Source organism: Monodelphis domestica, chromosome 2 (assembly GCF_027887165.1).
Source record: "Monodelphis domestica isolate mMonDom1 chromosome 2, mMonDom1.pri, whole genome shotgun sequence".
Taxonomy (NCBI): Eukaryota; Metazoa; Chordata; class Mammalia; order Didelphimorphia; family Didelphidae; genus Monodelphis; species Monodelphis domestica.
The window spans coordinates 194006945-194029073 of record NC_077228.1 but is presented as its reverse complement, the minus strand read 5'-3'; the positions used below and the strand labels follow the sequence as shown (position 1 = coordinate 194029073).

Here is a 22129-nt window from a genome sequence, read left to right as displayed (position 1 = left end):
TTACCAGAGTTTGGGTACAGGCATGCTGAATGGATGAATTTAGTTCTGTGGTTTACCTGGGAAACCACAGGGCTAATGCTGAGACACCACCGTCTGTTAAAATGAGTCAGTAATACTTTCACTGACCAAAACATGGGGGGAAAGGGTTTTATTTGAAGCCAAGCTGATTTTTCTTTGTAAAGCAGCATATCTGCTTTTATATACATACTGCTAATGTGCATATGATTGTTTTTCATTTCTGGCTATATAACAATGTTTAACTCAGGATATGTGTGCCTGGGGAGACAGAAATGTCTTTATTGCATGCCTCTCAAACAGCTTTTGGATTGTTTTGCTCTATTGCAGAGCTGTACAGTTACAAGATACTCCTTCCCTCTTCTCTGACTATCTTCCCATGTACCCTCCATTGGTCTCCCATCACTCCCTTCCTCACCACCACCAATCTATCCCTCTCCCCCTTTTTTTTTCTTCCTCCTTTCTCTTCCATTCACTATCAGGAAGGGCAGCCTGTGGAGGCCCCAGTCAGTCCAGCCCAGAACGAGCAGGGACTAGAAGCAGCAGCGGCTGCAACAGTGAGTGGATTTTAAAGAGTTTCCTAGTCATGTGCCAGAATCCAGAATAATTCTACTCAGGGCATGGAGCATGCATGGCTCTGGGGAAGAGGGTCCTGGTTGCTTATTGGAACCATGGCAAAAGAGATTTCTACTTCTTGGAAACAAATTCTGATGCCATCAGCATAATTATGACATGATTCATTCATATGCCAGAATGCAAGGAAAGTAACTTGTGTAGAACTAGTTGTACTCCAGATTTAGCCCCATTATCCTAATAATAGCCAAGATAGCAGCACTGAGCTAATCCACTTTCATGATCCTGTATTTTGTTAAGTAATAGGGATGTTCAGCCTCTAGGCAAGCTCACCTATATGACTTCTGAATTTACCTTTCCTATACTTCATTGATGTTGAGTCATTCACCACTTCAAGTGATGATATAGCTTCTCTGGAAGGAGGGCTTTTTATTTCTTCTACTTTGTGAAAAATTTAGGGAACCCTTGTGGCCCCAGTCTTTCCTATAAGATTTCTAGTATCACAGATACCATGTTGTGTGTAGTATATATCTGGTAAAATAACTCAGGTTGCCATCTGTCTTAATCCTTCCCATTCCCTACCACTATCTAGCTCTTCAGCAATAGTTATTTGAAATTAAAGTGTTAAATATTTGTTCACAGCAAATCTCTTAATAGAATCTTGTCCTTTTGTGATTTCCAAGGAAATGTGTTCCAAGAGATCAATACACTTATAAACCTATTACATATAGAAAATCTTAGCAAAAAAGACTCAAAACATACTTCTGTACCCCAGTAGTATCAGGTACCTTTAAAAAAATAAGAAAATGTTATTTGTATCCTTATTTACATAAAGTGACTTCTGATAACATTTCTCCTAAACATCTTTGTAGCACTGGGCTAAAAAGTGCTCATGGCTCAGGGGCCATGTTAGCATTGTTACTATGGCAATATTGAAGAGTGCCCAGTACATACATAGTAAGTGATTAATGCTGGTATTGTTGATGGCATATAGACTCTTCTTCCCTGTAAGTAGAAAATGTTAGGCACATATCTTGGTGTGTCTGTTCTTTCATAAACTCTTTCCATAAACTCTTCTTTCTACTTTTCATGATAAAATTGGGGCAAATTTGTCAGAATATCTTGATGCTTAAAGTCCGGCCTCCTCTTCTGTGACTTTCTACTATGTTGTTTCAACTCTGGATCTGGAAGCCTGTTTACTGATTGGCTTTTCTCCACAAAAGCTTTTGACAAAACATCCATTCCTGGAGGAAAACAAGAGATCTTTGAGACTGTAATAGTTTTATATATTAGGAACCCTGCATTTAGGAAACAGATGAGCTGCTGATCCAAACACAAACCTGGTTTTGTTATATTTTATCTTTGTTGCATATTTTGTACCACAAATTGTTTTTTTACTTACCAGTTGTGTGTGTGTCCACCATACCATACCAATCTCACAGTGTTTTTTCCCCTCTCTTCTAAAGGGGCCTGCCATGTCTGTTCTGGGATGTTCCATCTGTCTTGACTCTGCTTGTTCATGAGAACCTTCAGAATCTATATTCCATTTTAATGAGCTCCATTCTTCCCCTCGCCTACTGCCTTTATCCCACAACACCCCCTCCCACAAGAAACTAAAGTCATATGCCAAATGAAATCTCGTTTTTCTACTGTTACCACTGTTCCTCTGCATTTCTTTAGAATGTATACCTTTTAAAGGTCTCAGGCACAACATTCAGTAGTACACCTTAGAACTTGAAATCATGCCAGAGACAAAGGTTACTCTAAATAACTGATCACCAAGCCGTGGCATGAACTCCATAGAGAGAGGAATAGCTCAGAGTGAGTCTAAGGAGAAGTATTCAAACCTGGATGCATTGTGGTCAGTGTAGCTAAGAGGATTGATGAACAGAAGAGCAGGCCTTCTCTTGTTTGGCCTTCTGAACAGCATTCTGTGTACAAGAGCTGGAAGAGCCTCTGCAATTATACTGCAGGCTGAATATTGGGGGCCTGTAGTCAAGTATAGTTCTGATTCTATTCCTGCTTTGTTGACTCAGGGGTCATCTCCTGTCTCTCTAAACCTGAATATTTTTTAATCTAATAGATTTAAGAATTGTTAGCCTAGAGATATTTCTGTGCTGTCATTAGTACATGGATCTGTACCAGGATGTACTCAGGATCTGACCAGATGCCTATTAAAGGAGCTGTTCTGACACTCCAGAATCCTCCATTTAATGAAGGGGGGAGGAATACCTTATTTATTTTTAACTTCTGTATATTCTTCTAGCAAAAGTTATATCTGGAATGAGCATGTCTCCCACCCTGATAGAGGTTGTCCTTTTCTCTTTGCTCTGGAGTGTCTATTCAGAGAATAGCTGTATGTCTTTGAAAGAACAGTAGGACTTGACTGTATACCTGTCAGAAGTTCAGTGGACTGATATAGTAACTTGTTGCTTAGCCTATATAATTTACATGAGATGGCATCATCAGAGCTAAAAAAACTTGACTCCTTAAATGTTTTACATATTTAAATAATTTGTGATTCTGATGTGTTTATATTAAGCATTCCTTGATAGGTATTGATTGTGATGAGGTTTGTTTTTTTCAGATGCAGCAGGCAGAATTGCATATTTCTTCAGGAACAGACTGGGGCTGTAAAAAATGTTTTTTTAAAAAGTGGGATTTTTGTTTGTGTTGTAAGAGCATAATGCTTTTCTGAGGTTTGTATGCACTAACCTTCGCCCTCTTCCCACTCATTGAATGTCACATTAAAGTCCAGGCAATTCTACTCTTTCTGTTCATCTGTGTAGGGAACTCACAACTTTGGTGGGATCAGGGTGGGCAACGGACCGACTGAGGAGGATGCTGAGATTATTCAGCATGACCAGCTCTCCACCCATTCAGAGGACGCAGACGAGGTAAGATCATGAATCTTGGCCTTTGGCACCTGCAAGACAGTGGTGTGAGTTTCTTCTCCCTCCACCTTGGATTCGAGTCTTGTACACCTATGAGGCCTTGCTTTGTCTAGTCTTCAAAAAATTCTGCTTCCTTTCTGAACTCTTAAGTTCCACAACATTTTCTAATGGGTCACTGCTCCAAGATACCAAGTACTGCTTACAGAACCTCTGGCAGTCTGAGTCCTAATGTTCAACTTCTTGAGACTACATATTACCAGTAGTCTATTCATGCAAGCCCCATTGCTTTCTACAGTGAGGGCAGAGCATGGTCCATCACCTGAATTCTTGATACCAGGAGCATGCACATACTCCTGGTCTAAGGATCAAGTATTTTCTTTCTCCTCCTGCCATCCCAAGGAGTGTTCAAATTATTTGGTATCAATAAAATCAAAACTATTATCTGTTATATACTGTTCCCATTGACTTTGATGATCCTGTTCTTTTTACATTTGGAAAAAAAATAACCACCCACTCAGAAAATGGTGACATTCTTTTAGACTAACCTCTACAACCTCTTGTCTGAGGCATCTGTTCTTGTTTCAGATACTCTGGCTGCAAGCTGTTGTGGAAGTGATTTTCCTCCTTCCTTTAGGGAAATCAAAAAGTCATTTGGTCAGGCAACAACATTATCAATCTAAATACCTGACAGTAAAATGCCTTAGAATTGTTAACCATGTCTCACCTATTCTTACTATCCTTTTTAAGGGTCTAACCACCACCCAGCTAAATCTCTTGTCTTTAGCCTACCCAGCCACTTTCACCATGTATCTGAGTTTTGGATTTTTTTAAAGAAATATTTTGAAAGAGTCAAGACACATTTACCAAAAAATCTCTTTGTTTCAAAAGTCTGCTATTTATGCATTTCCTGTATTCTTAGGAGAGGCCTTTAGTCCATTAACAGCATTTAGCTTTGTTTGTCTAACTGAGAAGTTTCATTAGCCATATGCTCAGTACTTGTAATCACATGTTTGGTATGGCCTCACACTAAGTGTAAATTTGTGTTTTCAAGCCTACGGAGGATGAAGTGGTAAGACTAAAGCTGGCTTTGCATTCATGTTTATCTGGAGCTTCTCTTCCCATCCTTGTGATCATTCTGCTGACCTTGCCGCATCCACTGGCCACATACACATGCCCTTGCAGCCTGCATCTCATGACTATGTCTAACCCTTCATGAAATGTGTTCTTAACAAGTTAGCTCATCTGCATTAACTGCATCTCATGTCATTCACCTCTGTCTTTCTGTTTCCTTTGACTTTGCTGATCCAATACCTCTACAGGTCAACTGAGAATGGCTTTTAAAAAAACTGCAAATGATGTCTGAGTTGGCATTCTTGAGGTTATTGCATTGGGGACTAAATCACATTGACTTCTGTCTTCCTCTCTTGTGATGTTGCAGTTCCTATGCCACTAGGAATAACTGTGTTTTCTCCTTGCTACCAAGTGCTTACAAGCCATTTCTACCATTTCTACCAATCTTAGATAAAGCCAGCTTTTTGCTGCCCTCAGCTTGGTAAAATCCCAATATGCTCAAAATTAATGTTCCTTAATCTCTAATCAACCTGGAGTCCAGCTTTGTCCTCTGTGACACAAGCTGAAGGAACAAAACTTTTGAGAGGAGACTTCTCCCTTCAGATTGTCTGATTCCACAACCCCTGTAACTGTACTTTTCATGGAAGAAGGACCACAATTATACCAAACACTTTCAGCTTTTTGTGGTAGAGGGAAGAGAAAATTGGCAAAATTCTCAAGTAGCCTATGGATCAGAAGGGCAATATAGCTTAACAGTAATTCATTTTAATGATGCAGAAAATTGTGTGTATGTGTGTATGTTTTTAAGGATGTCGTAGTTCTTCCATTTGCCTTTTCCCTAAAGTTCTCCCTAAAATAACAGAATCCAAAACCTTTCTATTCCCTATTTCTCCCACTCTTGCTTCCTCGTTTTCTCTGAGTGGGTAGTGAAATAGGGGTAAAACCAGTTAAGTATTTTCTCCTCCTGAAAACTGCATGTCTTTATTTCTAACATCAAGCAGTCTTTGTGTCACATGTTGGTCAACCTTCTGTGGATATTTCCTAGCCAGTCTATGTGGGAGCTGGGTGTGTGTGTGTGTGTGTGTGTGTGTGTGTGTGTGTATGTTTTTGTTGGTCACCCTTCGTTCCCATGTAACAGCAGCACCTACGTTTTCTGGCCTTTTTAATTGGCCAGTAACTTCCCTAGTCACTAATAGCATAAAAATTCCATGTTTGGGGGGCAGCTGGGTGGCTAAGTGGATTGAGAACCAGATCCAGAGAGTTTGGGGTGGGGGTGGGGAAATCCTGGGTTTAAATCTGTCCTCAGACATTTACTAGCCATGTGACACTGGGCAAACCCCATTGCCCAGCTCTTATGCCTTAAACACTCTTCTGTCTTGAAGCCAATAACACAGTATTGATTCCAAGACAAAAGGTAAGAGTTAAAGAAAAAAATCCACGTATAGATTTCTTCATTTGTCATTGTAATGTTGGAATTTGCCCTCATATGACCAGTTATATTTTACAGTCTTTTAACTTCCCAGCTTATATCCATAGCCTCAATTCCTTGAGATGGTTAAATAATTATAACATTTAAAATTTATTAAGTATCCATGAGTTGGGTCTCTACAGCTAAATCCAGATAGTCAAGAAAAAAAAAAATCTACTTGTGCCTGAATTTTCTCCATTTTGCTTTGGTAAAAACCCAGTTGCCCTGTCTGACACTGTTCAATATTCCCTGTTCATTGGGAATATTTATGGCAATTATGTATGCTGGGAATTGATGTGAACAACTGATTGGCTGAAGAAATACTTGAAGGTATAGCATACTGTCCTCTCAGACATAGGCATGGCCCATTTAATTTGCAAAAGAGGAGCCCTTGTAAGTCACCTCTTCCTTCCTTTCCAGGAAGAGTATAAGTAAGAGAAGAGGCAGTTCCTGAAGGGCCAAGGCTGGGAAGCTACCTTCATCAATGCATCTATTTAAAGATATTGAACTCCACAGAGCTGGGATATGACTCTCTCTTGTTATGGCTTTTAGGGGAACTAAAAAAATATTTGGGGTTCCTCACCATTCATTGGAACTCTCAGGTTTTTATTTCTTGTGGGTTTGTTTTTTTGTTGTTTTTTTTCCCCCATCAGTAGCTAAAAAGACTCAAGAAAACTGTCCAGAGGGGAAAGCTCAGAAACACCCCAGAATATATGATAGCTCAAGGCTATTCTTTCATCAGATGAACTTTGTCCTGGGGTCTGTCAGGGCAGGGCCCTGCCCCCTTGGGACATAGCAAGGCTGCCTTTCCCTTCATAGTTACTGACTGAATTGGCCCTATATGCATAGACAGACCTCATATGATTTTCCACCTGCATGTCTGGTGCCCCTCAGGGTGGGGTCACATTCACAATGAAAGAAATAAACTGCAATAGAAAATAGGCTACACTTTTCCCAAAACTCTTCTGAGGCTCTAACTTTAAACAAAGGGTGGGGGAAATGGTAAGCACTGTTGTGGAGGCCCACGAAATCCTGCCTTACTTAGTGGTATTGAATTGACCATTTGTTGTGTTTGTGGAATTTTAATCTGGAAGTTATAGGAAGTTTTCTTTCCAAGTCTCATGGACTAATGAGAAGTGGTTGTACAGGAGGATAGAAAGCTAGAATTCAGGTGGTTCTTTACAGGAACTCCTTTGTCACTCCACCTGTGTTAGTGGGAAGTGTGATGAGCACACTGCTTCTGGAGGCCATTACATGCTTTCACCCAGAGGCCCAGGCTTATGACCTTTCTGGGAGCAGTCCAGAGTCAACTTCTGAGTCCTCACCCCCATCCCTTTGTTTTGAAAGTGGCTGCATGATTGCAAGGAAACTGGTTGGGGAAAAAATGACGGAGGAAGGGATAAAAGGGAGTGTTCTGTTTAGCCTAAACTGAGGACCCAGATAAGATTTTGCAAAATAAATTCCCTGGGTTCTTTCTGAGGTCACAAAAAAAGGAGAGGTTACCATGCCCTAGAGGGAAGGCAAAGCTCTCTCTATTTTGTTTTTCTCCTCTCTCCCTGGAGAAGAAGCAGCCTAGGGATTAATCACCTAAATATAGAAACCAATCAATCTTTTGAAGACATATCAGAAGTAAAGCAATAAATATTAATACCTCAGACAAAGGCTTCAAGTCCCTTTTCTGGTATCTCTGGGGCATGAATGTCTGGGACAAAGCAGGGTCTTAATGAGCATCCCCAGAGCAGAGTAATGTACTAGAAGCTTGGAATAAAAACTCCAAAGCAATACAATTCTTGCCTTCAAGCCTACATTCTGTTAGGGTGAAAAAATGAGACTTGGGATAGAAGTTAGAAAGAGATAGTAGTTCTAGGGAAAACTATAACTGAAATTAAGAGCTAGGTTTAACATTACATGATCATATATCTTCTCCAGATGGTAATGTGTCCAACCATGAGAACAGCAACCAATACTTAGTGACTTTGTTCAGGTCATGTTGACATGGATTCCTCTAATGCCCTGGGGTTGTGTGTGGTCTCATGTACTCTCCCTGGTTCCTTTCCCCACAACAGTTCGATTTTGGCGACATCATGGTGCATCAGGCCATCCATACCATTGAATATTGCCTGGGCTGCATCTCTAACACAGCCTCCTATCTTCGACTCTGGGCCCTCAGCCTTGCTCATACACGTGAGTATTTTTCTGCTATAATGAGATGTTACTGGGTCAACCCTGCTTCCTGGGCACTGCCCTAGGTAGGTCATGTAATCATAACTCCCTAAAAGATTGATTTATATATGGTATATACATCATGTATATATAAATTATATATAAATAATAATTATTGTATAATATATTATTACATATAATGTATAAAACATACATTTGTAATTATATAAATAAATAAATATGAAGAAAATAAAGATATCTATTAGGGAGTTATGCTTGCACACACACACACATACCATATATAAACCAATCTATTATATATATTTGGGCAATGAAAAAAGGGATCCTGGGACCAAATGTTCTGACAGCTCATTTTTTCTCTTTTTTCCAGAACTATCTCATGTGCTCTGGTCTATGGTGATGCGTATAGCCTTCCATCAGAAAAATATAGGAGGAAGTTTTGCCTTAGTCTTGTTCTTTTTAGGATTTTCTGTGTTGACTGTTGCCATCCTCCTAGTAATGGAAGGTCTTTCTGCCTTCCTCCATGCTTTAAGGCTGCACTGGTAAGAGGCTGGGAGGGTGGGGCAGGGGGAACCCATTTATTGCTGATAACATTGAGATGAAAATTCAGACTCTCTGGAGGAAGGAAAGCCTTTGGCCCTCCCAGGTCATATACATTTCTCTCTCTCTCTCTCTCTCTCTCTCTCTCTCTCTCTCTCTCTCTCTCTCTCTCTCTCTCTCTCTCTCTCTCTCACACACACACACACACACACACACACACACACACACACACACACACACACATACACACACCCCACTTTGGAAAGCTCCATGGAATGTGAACATCTCAATTTTCATACGTAGCTCATTGAGATTTCCTTGCTAAAAATTGCCATCTTACCCATTCTTGTCTTCCTGGTTTTCCAGTACCCCAAAATTCTCACTTGAAAAAACTTTGCCTGATTTTTGCTCAGGTATATGCTATTGGCATCCTAATGCAAGCCATAGGAGAAGTTATTTTAGGTTTTTGAAAAGTGCCTGGCTTTCTGAGTTTCAGCCTATAGACCAGCTTTTTTTTTTTCTATTAATATAGTCTTCTGCAAATATAAGAAGTTGCTTTTGGAAAGAGAAGCTCAGGTTAAATTGAGAGGAAACATTGCAAAAATGATTGTTAGAAAGAAACTAGACTCTTGCTTGGGCCTCTGCAAATTGACTTCATGTATGCATATGCTCTAATGTGGTTTCATATTTTAGGAAGGGGGGGTGGGAGTGGATGTGTTTTGTTTTCTTGTAAAAAGGAGCTTGTCACATTCCTACTATTGGTGGTTCTGGCTATTCTAACCCTTTCTCCTTTGTGTTACAAAAAGAATAATGTTCAATGGAATATTGTTCATTTTCTACCAAGAGCATGGGAACCCCGTGTACTATTTTGAAGTCAGACTGTCAGAATGACTGCCACTCTATGGTTGACCATAAACCTATCACTTCCCTTCCGTGGGCTCATGAAGTGAGAGTGTGGGGCTTAATGACCTGTGAGGTCTTCTCTGATACTCACATTCCATGGAGCTCCAAGTCTGGATTCTGACTCTCCCTAAAGAACTCCAGCGATTTCTGTAATTGAAGTAAAGTTAAAAACATTAGCCTGAGACTTTTCCCCTCCTGGATGGGGATGTTATTCTCTTAACTTTGCCTTTAATCTAGTCTGTCTCTAACTGAAGCTGTTGTGCTATATTCTGCCATTTATTCATCTGCCTTGAGAGTAAAGTGCCAGGTGTGAAGCTCACACTGATTTGATTAAGCCATTTGATTAGAAGCATCCTTTTATCCTCTACCCCTCATCCCACTCCTCTTTGGTTTGATATAAAACTAAGTAGTTTTATATCAAAAGTGGTGAATTATTCTTTAAAGTCACATTACCCCATTGTCAACTTATCAGCTCTCTTCCCCATCATACTTCTTTAGGCACTTGATGTAAAAGAAACATCAGAGTGACCAGCTGTGGTGCCTCACAGCAGCGTGAGTCACGTTTCCTTACCTTGCCTGGCTTCCTTCCCTTCCAGTTCATTCCTTTGTCTCTTTCCCCCTTGGACTCAAGGAGCAATCACTTCCTCTCTAGTGTCTTTACCAGTGTATGGCTGGCTGTTTGCTTCTCTTCAGTCATCACAGGACCAGGAGAGAAAGCAGTAAGCCTCCACCCGGTGAAGCCATGAGAGCTTAGTATTTCCTTTGCCCGTTCTTATTGCTATTCATAGTATTAGCATTCTTACTTTTAGTTTATTATGTTAGAATTGATTCCAGGTAGAGTTGAGTTTTAGATAGTAGTCAACTTTCCTTGCCAAAGGGAGTGCTCACATCCTGTGCCCAACTTGAAGAACTTGATTTCAGATTTTTCTCACTCCCTTATGAACAACCCTGAAGAAAGTTGCAAGTCCTGTAGATGGAATCAAGTATTTTCAATTCATTGAGAAAACAGAACCTATTAGTCAAAACAGATCCTATTAGTCAAAACTAGAACATGATATTTTGTGACCTCCAGAATCAGTATGAAAATTACACGCTCTTTGTGTTTCTTTGCCCTAGAAGTTTTGCATTTTCTCTATAACCAACATGATTTGATGTATCCCAACCCTGTACCCCTAACTGATAGAATGAGCAGGATTTTCTGACATTCAAAGTATATATTTATGACATTTTAAATAATTCACAATTTTATGTCCTATAGTTTCACTGTCAACTGTGAGACAGATATCATCAGGAGTGAAATGATTTGCCCATGATCACACACACAGCTAGTGAAAAAATTGGAACTCAAATTCAGGTCATAGATTCATATATTTAGAGCTGAGATGGATCCCAGCAGTCATCTATTATAACTACATTGTTTTGTAGTTGAGCAAACTTAGGACTCGGAGGTTCAGTGATTCTGCTCAATATTGAACAAGCTAGTAAGTAGCAGAACTGAAATTTGAACCTTGATGCTAAATCCAGGACTCTTTCCTACATCTTCATCCTTCTTCTTTCATATGTTGCCCCCCCCCCCCAAGGAAACTCCCTCTCTTGCCTATCCTAGTCCCTGCTCTGGTGTTAACAACTAGATTTCCCCTAAATGTCTTTCAGAAGTGCTTACTGATACATAGTTATTAGTATGGAGAAGAAGAAAGAAAAAAAAACCACAGAAGTTTCCCTCAGCAACATTTCTTTTTTTAATTTACATATTTTATTTTTTCTTGGCTTTTGATAATATATATTACTTAAATCACACAATTACAGCTTATCAAAATATTATAGAGGATTTCTTATAAGTGATTAAAAGCTATTTAATTAAATTTCTTCTTACACACAATAGTATTCCATTACAATCATATACTAAAATTTATTCAACCGTTCCCCAATTAATGGACATCATTTCAATGTCCAGTCCTTTGTTTTCATCTGCATTCCTATTCCAACAGGTCTTCCTCTAGAGGTGGATAGCATTCTTTTTCATAAGTCCTTCAGAATTGTTCAGGATTGTTGTATTGCTGTTAGTAGCAAAGTCTATCACATTTGATTGTCTCACAGTATTGTAGTTATTGTTTATAATGTTCTCTTGATTCTACTTATTTTGATCTGCATCATTTCATGTGAGCCTTTCCAGTTCTTTCTGAAGTCATCCTGTTCATCATTCCTTACAGTTCATATCACAATTTGTTTAGCCATTCCTCAATTGAGGGACATCCTTTTAGTTTAAAGTTCTTTGCTACCACAAAAAGAGCACCTCAGCAACATTTCTTAAGAATCCATTTATTACCCCTTTTCTCATTTTCCCCAATCACTTACTACCATCTCCAGGAAATTTCCAGTGACTAGGTTAGAAAATCCCCTTCCTAGCCCCTCCACAAGAAGCAGGAATGAAATAGGTGCTGTTGAATCCTCCTCCTTAGCTTGGATGTGTTTCAGCAACTTCATGGGATCACCCAAGTTGCTGGAAGAATTCCGACTTGTGGCCATCTTGAATGAGGCAAAGAACAAGTTGCTTCTGCTGACTGGCTGCAGGACGTTCCTTCTGTGTTTCTACAGGGCAGTCTATGTACCACTTATTTTATCTCTTTTGTGTCTGTTTTGGCACACAGAACTTCCCTATTATTCAATTTCTGGGTCTGTTTGGTGAGAGCAGGAAAAGGAAAACTTTTAATTCCCTGACCTGTGAAGTTCATGATCTGAGATTATGTTTTGAGAGGGGTGGGTGCCAGGAATCTGAATGCTTGTGCCAAGCAATGGGAGCCAGCACTAGTGTGGTAAACTATCATAGGGTATATAATGGTGATTTATTTAAAATCTCATAAATATACATTTTTAATGTCAGAAAACCCTGTTCATCATATCAGTTAGGGGTACAGGGATAAATCAAGGCATGTTGGTTATAGAGTATCAGAGGTGCTTAAGGGGCTATTTCTGAGAACCCTCTGTTCTCCTAGTTCATCAGTACCCCTTCCCCTTGAACTATGATTTGTGTTTTTTCTCTTACTTGTTCCTTCTCCTTGTCTCCTGTGCCAGCTATCAAATCTGTTAGCAAACGTCTGTAATGATAGGATTTTAACCTTCTAGGCTGCCAAAATTCAAAATAATCCTTTCCTGTGGTAGTGGTGTTTCATTAGAAAAAACTGAAATATGATTTAGAAGTCTGAGTTTTAAGACTGACACTTTTTTTAAGACTGACACTTTTTTCCCCAAAAAAATCATTATATCTTGCCCTTACTGTCTTGGGCATTTTCCCCCCTCCTTTTTTTCTTTCATCTCTTCTATCCCCCTCATATACCCTCTGGTTGATGGGTAAGGGGGATAGATTTGATTCTGACTTGTAACTAAGCCAGTAGTAGTCCTTAGGCTCCAAGAGACTACTGAATAGATGAGGGAACAGTTTCTCAACATGATTTTGGGAATAGACTAGGGTGGAGAAGAGTAAAACTGTACTGAAGCTTAATCTGGGAAGGATAATTTCTGAACATATGGGTTACAAATAGAGAAAACCCATGTCCCACACCTTGCTAGAACTAAAACTCTCACCACCCCACCTGGAGCCTCAGCATATCAGTTAGGTGGCCCACTTTTCTCCTGGACAAGAACATATTTCCTGTGCTGTCCCAGATATGACCTGTGAGTGTGAGTGCAGTCAGTCCTTCTGAGTCACATATGTTGGCATACACCTACAGTGGAAGCCTGGGAAGAACCTGCAGAGAGACATGTTGAACTTCCTCAGGTCCTCCTGCAGCTCCATTCAGAACTTGAGAGGAGTGGGCGTGGTCAAAGTAGGCCCCCACAGAGCAATTTGTAGCCTGTCCCTGGCTGGTGGAAAAACTGACTAGGCAGGGAGCTGTGGGCCTACCCCACCTAGTCCCAGAGGACTTTGTGTTTGTACTTTCTCAGGAAGTGCACGTTTCCCTCACAGAAGAAGGAGAGAGCTTTCCAACTCTGTGCTATGGGGCATAGGGTGGTGGAGGCAGGAGGTGAAGTCAGGCTGTTCCCTTTTAGAACCCTTATTATGATTTCTGGGCTAAGGGAAATATTCCCCCACCTTCCTAATGCCCGAATTAGACAATTGGTCTGAAGGATCTTTTATTCTAGGCTATATAACCCCAGTGAGACACAAATGCACATGGGTAAAGCAAGTGTCTAGCTTGCTTTTTCTCCTGGCATCTGACGGCTGCACAACAGCCTTTTTTCTGGCTTAGAGCAGCTCATGTTTGGAATGGGGATTAGATCCGCAGGGGCTGGTGTGGAGGTAGGTTCTTTTGTACCACCAGTAGGACTCCTCATTGCATCATGTCTCACCACTGTGTATATATGGATACTTTATGCAGTCCAGTCCTTAGAGCTTCTGGCCCTTTCCCCATTCTCTTATTTCTTATTTCCCCGTTCTTTGCCAACTCTAAGATGAAAGATATTCCCCTGATATGTAGGAGGAATAGTAGCACAAAGGCATCTGAGGGTGGCATGCAGAAGAAGTACCAGGATGGGGGAAGGAAGATAATTTACAGCTAATTCCTTGCTTCATATTACGTATTATAAGTATTTGGATTCATTAAATCAGAATTTTAGTTCACTAGGATAGTAGCATCTCCAGAAGATCGGAGTTTGCTCCCAAGGGCAGTGATATGACTGGTCCAGTGCCTGACCAAGTGGAGAAGAACTCAGTACAGGTTGCTTATGGGAAAACTCTGGCTACTTGGTTATATCTGGAATCCTGGCAGAGCCTTTGTGGAATGTGGGACGAAGGCAACACACATTCTCACCTGGAAAATTCTACTCTTCTACCCAATGGGCCTTGCCTCATTGCTAAGCAACTCCAGCAGCTCACAGGGTACAAAGAGGGTGCAAATGAGGAAAAACCTCCCTCCATCTTCTCACTCAGCCCTATTTTTTCATAGTTATTTTGGGATTTCATTTTGAGAATTCCTGGGTTAGGGTTGAAAGATGAGGGAACAAAGAACCAGTTACCTTCCTAGCCTCCTGCCTGTTAGACTCTAGAGAGGCAATGGTTCCTTCCCTCACCTTTCCCATTCTGTGATTCACTATCCTTCTTGCTTTTGTACCCACGCAACTGTAACAGCTGTTAGGGTGAGTTGACATAATTTTTCCCCTTCTCTTATTAAATGAAGGGAACAATAGCTCCCCACTCCTGATGTGTGTGCCCTATACCTCTATACCTCTAGTTTGACATAGTTTCAGATGAATATCTACTAAGGAACTCATCCCCTGAATGTCATTCTCTAACCCCAACCTATGGGTTCCTAAATCCCCAGGGTCTTGAAGGCCCAAATGGAAAATATTCCTCAGAAGCTGCCTGTGATTCTTGAGCTTTCTCTTTTTTTCACTTCGAGTCAGATTTTTCTCTCCATATTTGGATGTAGTTGGGTGGCTGGGCAGTTGTCCAGGGTCATACTCTTAAGATAGAGTTTATAAGAAGCAGCAGCAAGCCAAAAACCCTCCATATCACTCCCGTTACAAAAGAAAAAGGCCTCCCTCTCCACCTCCCTTTGCATTTCAAACTAGCCTCAGGGAAACTGCCTTGAACAGAGGGGCCAAGCAGCTTGGGAAGGGAGTTGATCTGTTTTTCCCCTCAGTCTCCAAGAGAATTCCTGCTTACAAGATGTTTTTCTGGTCTGAGAATGTTTTTGCCATTGCTTTACAAATACTTCCCCTCCTCACCTCCCCCATTTCCTGAGAATAGTCACATTTCAATAGAACATCTCCACTGAAACTCTACCAAAAAAACTACTGCTTCTCCAGCAGGCATTTGTTGAGTGCTCCCCTGTGATGTCTCAAATGTATTATTGTGAGCCAGAGGTCTCCTTGGAGCACCATTTGTCCCTGGAAGGGCTCTGTGAAACTTCAGTGAGACAAATGCATGTGGGTCCTGAGTCCCACCTACAGTGTTAAACTGGATTCAAATGAGTTATTTTAAGCCTAAGTAAGGAGGACCAGGGAAACATGGACAGTGCTGCTGGGTGTGGCCATGGGACCTATTAAGAAAACCCAGGGGGGTTAACTTGCTATCACAGTGGACAGAATGCCAGGCCTGGAGTCAGGAGGAATTGGGTTCAAACCTAGCCTCAAACCTAGATGGTTTCCCAGTTGTGTGACCCGGGGCCAGTCACTTAATCTCAATTGTCCAGCCCCTTGCCACTTTTCTATCTTAGAATTTGACACTAAGAAGGTACGGGTTTTGAAAAAAAGAAAGAAAACCTCAGCAGAAACATTTCACCTTTTTAAGAAAACCCTTTAATGAAGCATCTTTTACAAAAGGAGGTTTATACAAAGAATTGCCAGGACATAATTCCAACCTTCAGGGATTATTAATGCTGCTGGCTGAAAGGGACCCAAGAGGTCACCTAACCCAGTGGTGTCAAACTCAGATAGAAACGGATCCCTGCATATTGACTAAGAAATCAAGTTACCATCCTCTGTGTTTGTTTTTATTTCATAAAAAATTTCCCAACTACATTTTCATTTGGTTCTGGCTACCCAGGAGTTTCACACAAACCAAGTCCCAGAGAGATTGTCTTCAGCCTGAAGTTAAAAGCACCCACTGATAGCAGACTAGGGAGTCAAGTATTAACCACAAATGTATGCCAGCATAGGTGGGATACAGAGGAACAGCATGTTCTTGAAGGTGGGAGAGAGGGGCCCAGCCAAGGGGGAAGCAGAATGGTGTGGGACAGAGATTATTGGACTAGATACAAGTTGTGGCTCAAACACATTAATGTACAGCCTTGGACAAGTCACTTTCTTCCCTATAGGTTTTAGTTTCTTCCTCTGTGAAATGAAGAGACAGCTAGAATTCTGAGGTTCTTTCCAACTCTTGATACAGTCTCTGGTACTGGGAATTCTGAGGCCATAGAAGTCAGATGTTAGCTGATTAGTCTGAGAAAGATTTGACTCCCAGGGGATGGGTTTGTTTCCTGGTGGGGGTGGGGGGTGGTATCTGAAATCTGACTTGTAAGGGGGCTTGGAGGCCCTGCCTAAACCATAGCTATGGCACCTTGGACCAGTGGTTACAGAGGTATGACACTCCCCCCCCCCCCAAGGCAACCCATTAGTCGCTGCGGAACACTGTGTAGTGACACACTGTATTCTCCATCCTCCTCTCCCCAGGGTCGAGTTCCAGAACAAGTTCTACATTGGGACTGGCGTCAAATTCGCCCCCTTCTCCTTTGAACACATCCGTGAAGGGAAGTTTGATGAATGAGCAGTGGCCCAGCCTGTCCTGATCAATGTGCCCCATCCCCCACCATGATGCTTAGCTCTTCTCTCCAGTCCACATGTGTGTGTTGTGATCCCTGAGGCCTGGCTACCCCTGAAGCTCTCTGACCATCGATGGAAGTCATGTAGACTGTGATCGCTCCCCTGTTCCGTTCCTGCTCCCTCCAGTTTTGTGTTCGTGAAGAGCAGCACAGCCATGGTTCTGATGTAGCTCCTGAGCAGAGAGCCCAGTTACCTTCCTAGCCTCCTGCCTGTTAGACTCTAGAGAGGCAATGGTGGAAGACTCTTCCCTCACCTTTCCCAGTCTATGATTCACTATCCTTCTCGCTTTTGTACCCACGCAGCTGTAATAGCTGTTAGGGAGAGTTGACATATTTTTTCCCCTTCTCCTCTTATTACATGAAGGGAACAATAGCTCCCCACTCCTGATGTGTGTGCCCTATACCTCTAGCAAGAATTAATGGAGGAATTCCCAAACCTCAGAAGGGAAAACTTCCCCTAAACTCATCACCAGATGTGGGAAGATGGAGATTCTTTCCTCCCTCCTGGGGCCCTTCAGCCATGAACCTTTAGAGGTTTTGTTGCAATCTGGAGCTCAAATGGAGTAGAAAGAGGATAGGAGTGGCCTGGGCGTAGGACCAAGAACTCCACCCTCTTGACTCCCAGAAACACACATGTCCTAAGGAGGTTGCTTTACCCCAGATGTCTAAATCCCTCCCACACACACATTTGCCATCCCTCGAATATGTTCAAAGTGCAGAGAAGGAATTCCTCAGGGCAAGAGTCCTTGTTTTTTCCTTAACCCATTGGGATTTCCTTCTGGCTGACATTTACTCTCCCTCCCCACTACCCCCATCTCTTTACTGCTTTGGGGGCATGGGGACAGCTGAACACTTGTTTTGCACTGAGAACTCTATTTGGAACAAGAGTAGAGCCCCACAGGTCCTAACTCCTTTCCTCTACAATCATGCTATTTTGGTATGAACTATGGCCACCCACCCTGATCCTGTTGGTAGGGCTGGTGGACCTGCCTTGTTTCTCAGAAATCTTGTCCCTGTCTCTTCCCACTATTTCAAAAATAGCTATAGTTGAGCATGGAAAGTGGTGCCAGGGAAGGGCAGCTTTACCTCCAATCTGGTTGCTAAGTGGAGATTGGTGAACTGTACCTCTGGAGGATATGTTCCCCCCTTGACCCACACTAGGCCATCCGATTTATGGCCTTTTAATCATGTGTTGGCACAGTGGCCCCAATAGCCATGACAGTTGTAGCTAAATTGGCATCTGTCCTCACACGTTCCCTAAATTGGCTAATGGTATCTTTGCTATCACCCCCAACCTTTACAAATAAATGAAGTTAGGGAATTCTTCTGACCACTGCCCTCTCTCCCAGGTAGTAAGAGGGTATCTTAAGTTTGGGACATGTGACCACAACTCTGAAGGAAGATGGCTGGAGTAGAGGAGAGGCTGGTTCTATTTCACCAAGGAAAAGCAGTGCATGGGCCGAAAAGGCTGGTATTGAAGAATGAGGATCAGGGGAAACTTGGTTCCTTGTGTGTTGGCTTCTGTGGCCTGCCTCAATTCCTTGTGCACAGTGCTCCTCTGCCCACCCTGAACCTTGTTTACATGTGTTAACAGTAAGGTTTGTTTAAAATGGAATCATCTAAAGGGAAGCTTCATGCAAGGGCTCTCTGCAAACATGTCTGTGCTGAATAAAGTGTTTGGTTTCACTCAGAAGGCTGCTCTGTCTCTGGCTTCTTCCTCATCGCCCTTGGATCAGATCACCTTGGCGGCCTCTACCATGAGTCTGACCAGTTCTGTCCGTTCCCCTATATTTGTTCTCATTCTGCCTAACCAAAGGCTGCAGCTGGAGTGACCCTGACCAGAGCGATCAGTTTGTGAAATTCTCACCTTATCTCCCATTTCCCTGGCACCTACCCTCTCCAAGGAGCCATGGGCAGCATTGCAAACTCCACCCATAGGGGCCTGGCAAGGAACCCTCATCTTCCCCACACCCAAACAGTTGTGGGGAGACAAGTATCTGTTCTATGGACTTGGCACTAACCCTCCTTTTCCCCCTCTTCCAAAGCCCTGTCCCCCAGGGACCAGGCAGCTGGGTTATTTCTGGCTCTATTGCCCATGCCACTCTAACAGAGTAAAAGTTCAGTACTGTCTTCTTAGGCAATTAGGAGACATGTAGGGAAGTGATGTTTCTTCTTCCCCAAACTCTGTGGTTCTTAACTGCATTTCTATCTCCAAAAGCCAAAAGGGCAACCAACAGAAGGAATGCAGGGCTGAATAGCCTCTAGTCACAGAGGGAAGAAAAGAATAGGTCTCTGATGTAAGTGGTCCCTAACTATCACCCACTGTTGTGGGGGGCTTGAAGTGAACCCCTGGGGTTTGGGAAGGGTGCCCTTTGCAAGGATGTGAGGCTCTGAAACTTAGCTTAAAGATAAAAAGAAATGTATTCATTTAGAAGGTAATGTTGAATTGGGCCAGGAGGACAGCCTAGATGGGAAGCTGCCATCAATTCTGGCCTCTATGTTCTTTATATGGCTTCAGGGGGATTTGCCTGAAGACATAGGGCGGGACCCTGATAGTTTGGGGGACAGATAGATGTCTTAGATATAACCCGATGGTAGTCAAGGCATAGTCTGGAGGTATATCTCTGTCCATTTCAAACCTAAAGGACAATCCAAGGAGGATAATCTTTTCAGGGTCTTATCAGGAGTCCCAAGGATGTAAGGGAGCAAAGGAGTTTTCCCACTTACAGTAGCCTGAAAATACTTCTATAAGTTGGGAGTACAATGTCCCATGCCACCAGCACTCTCCAAAAGTCCAAGGTAAGGACTGACTAAGAAGTCCTGAGCAGTGAAGAGTCTCAGTGGATTGAGAGTCAGGCCTAGAGATGGGCAGTCCTGGGTTCGAATCTAACCTCAGACACTTCCTAGTTGTGTGGCCCTGGGCAAGTCACTAACCCCCATTGCCTAGTCCTTATTGCTCTTCTGCCTTGGTTAACAGCATTGATTCTGTTAACTTGGGAAAAACACAGAACTACTAAAGTAGACAGAAAAACCAAGTCTTTAATTAGGAAAGAGATCGCATTCAATACATGGTCACTATACAAAGTTAGGCACCTAAAACCACACGATGCCAAAGGCAACAGCATCTCAGAGAGGATCAGGTGCTAGATTAACCTCTGAAGAACAATAACACTTGGGGTTCTTAAATACCATTCGGGGACCTAAGGGCAGGGAAATATGATTGATTGGCATTACCCTGGCTACAAGGAAATGAGCGCCAGACTACACTGGCAGGAAGTGAACAGGCCTGGGAAAGAAACAGTAGCCAGAGGCTGGGGCACCAGGGAGAGGGCCTTGATGCAATGGGAGAAACTAACAGGACTAAAGGGTACTTAACATCTCATGAGGTTTGCTCGCTCCACCTGAACTGCCATCACAATTACTTGAAGGGGTCTCCAGATTTCAAGTTAACAATTCTAAGATGGAAGGTAAGGGTTAAAAAAACAACCACAGTTCTGTGCTTGTCTCAAGAGAATCTGGAGCTCAGCTTGTTTGGGAGAAACTTCCCTCTTTCCAGCCTAATAGGAAGGGAGCTGGTCAAGACATTTGCTCTGGCTTTAAACCCTTCCGTTTGATACTTAAAGCTCTCCATCACTTGGCCTGCTCTTACATTTCCAGGCTTCTCTTCCTTGACTGCCCTCTTAGCTACATGGCTTTTCCTTGCCATTTCGTTTCCTGATGGTGATGCCGGTGCTCCCAGTTGCTAGGGCCTCCCCTCTTAGATTACTTCCCCTCCACTTTGCCTTTGGCTTTTACTGTACCTAATTACAGGTCGTCTCCATCATTAGACTGTACGGCCTTGAGGGCAGGGACTGGTCTCATCCTTCTCTGTACCCCGGCACACAGTAAGCCGAAGCTCATTGGCCTGGTTTCCTCCACTCAAACTCTCCTGGTTAGCCAGAATTTGCTGGATCCCTAAAACGGTGATCCAGGATGGAGCCTTCTCTGGGCCTGGCATTCGGTTCTTGTCTAAGGACTGCATTTGAACCCCATTTTCCTGCCCACTTTGCCAACCCCTTTTCATTCTTTAGGGCCTTCCTTCTCTGTTATTTATCCTCTATAGAGCTTATGCCTGCACACCTGTTTATTCCTCGACTCCTCCCTCAGATAGTAAGTGCCTAGAAGGCAGGAGCTATCTTTTGCTTCTTTTTGTATTCCCAGCACAATGCCTGGCACATACTAGGGGCTTAATCAGTATGGAGCGACTAATTCAACACACTTGCAAAGTGTGGCCTACTCAATGGCACTAGAAGAGTTCCTGCTCCATCCAATCTGGAAGAAATGAGAGGTCCCAAGCTCCTCCCCTCCCCTGCCTGGGGGGCTCCTGCTCATTCCGGCGCTAGTGGAAGAGACCCGGACAAAGCACTTGGGCCCTTGCACCAGACAAGAGAAGAGGAAAGCCCAGAGACTGTCCTGACGGCTTCTACCTTTCAGGGTGGGCCAGGTGGAACACGGACTCCCAGATCCCTCCCGACTCCGGGATGTGACGATGGGATTCATACAACAAGCTTGTGCTGCTCTCTAGCGGCCAAACGTAGAAATGTCATTCTTACGTCAAGCAAGATAGGGCCCCGGTGGCTGCCGGGGAATTTTGCAGTGGGGAGGCTCCTCCAAAGGAATGGGGAGGTGGAGTCTGTTTTCAGAGCCCAGGACGATGTGAATCCGAGGGGTGTTAGTGTGACGAAGCAAGCTGTAAACGTGGCCAACTTTTTTTTTTTAATTAACTCTTACCTTCCATCTTGGAATCAATACTCTGTATTGGGAAGTGTCTAAGGTCAAAATTGAACCCAGGACCTCCCATCTCTAAGCCTGGCTCTCAATTCACTGAGTCACCCAGCTCCCCCCCACACACACACTTTACTTTTTTTTTTTTTAATTTGGTCAATTTCGAACATTATTCCCTGGTTACAAAAATCATTTTTTATTCCTCCCTCCCCTCCACCTACCCTTCCCATAGCCAACACGCAATTCCACTGGGTATTACATGTGTCCTTGACCGGAATCCATTTCCATACTGTTGGTATTTGCACTAGGATGTTCATTCAGAGTCTATATCCCCAACCATATCCCCTCGACCCACGTAATCAAGCAGTTGTTTTTCTTCTGTGTTTCTACTCCCACAG

General features: G+C 42.7%; 1 protein-coding gene across 13 annotated transcripts in view; it reads left to right on the top strand.

Annotated features, from left to right (window-relative positions):
• The window catches only part of ATP6V0A1 (ATPase H+ transporting V0 subunit a1), an 89149-nt gene extending 70489 nt beyond the window's left edge, over window positions 1-18660 (top strand). For 6 of the 13 annotated variants that reach the window (XM_001363489.3, XM_007482177.3, XM_056816731.1 and 3 more), the window contains 5 exons: window positions 3378-3485; window positions 4534-4551; window positions 8088-8205; window positions 8576-8747; window positions 16819-18660. In XM_001363489.3, the coding sequence (XP_001363526.1) occupies window positions 3378-3485; window positions 4534-4551; window positions 8088-8205; window positions 8576-8747; window positions 16819-16912 (510 nt within the window). In that variant the 3' untranslated portion in view covers window positions 16913-18660. Of the gene's footprint in view, window positions 1-497; window positions 573-3377; window positions 3486-4533; window positions 4552-8087; window positions 8206-8575; window positions 8748-16818 lie in introns of all 13 variants that reach the window. The other 7 variants (XM_001363576.3, XM_003340310.3, XM_056816732.1 and 4 more) reach the window with 3 other exon arrangements.
• The last annotated feature ends 3469 nt before the right edge of the window (window positions 18661-22129 follow it).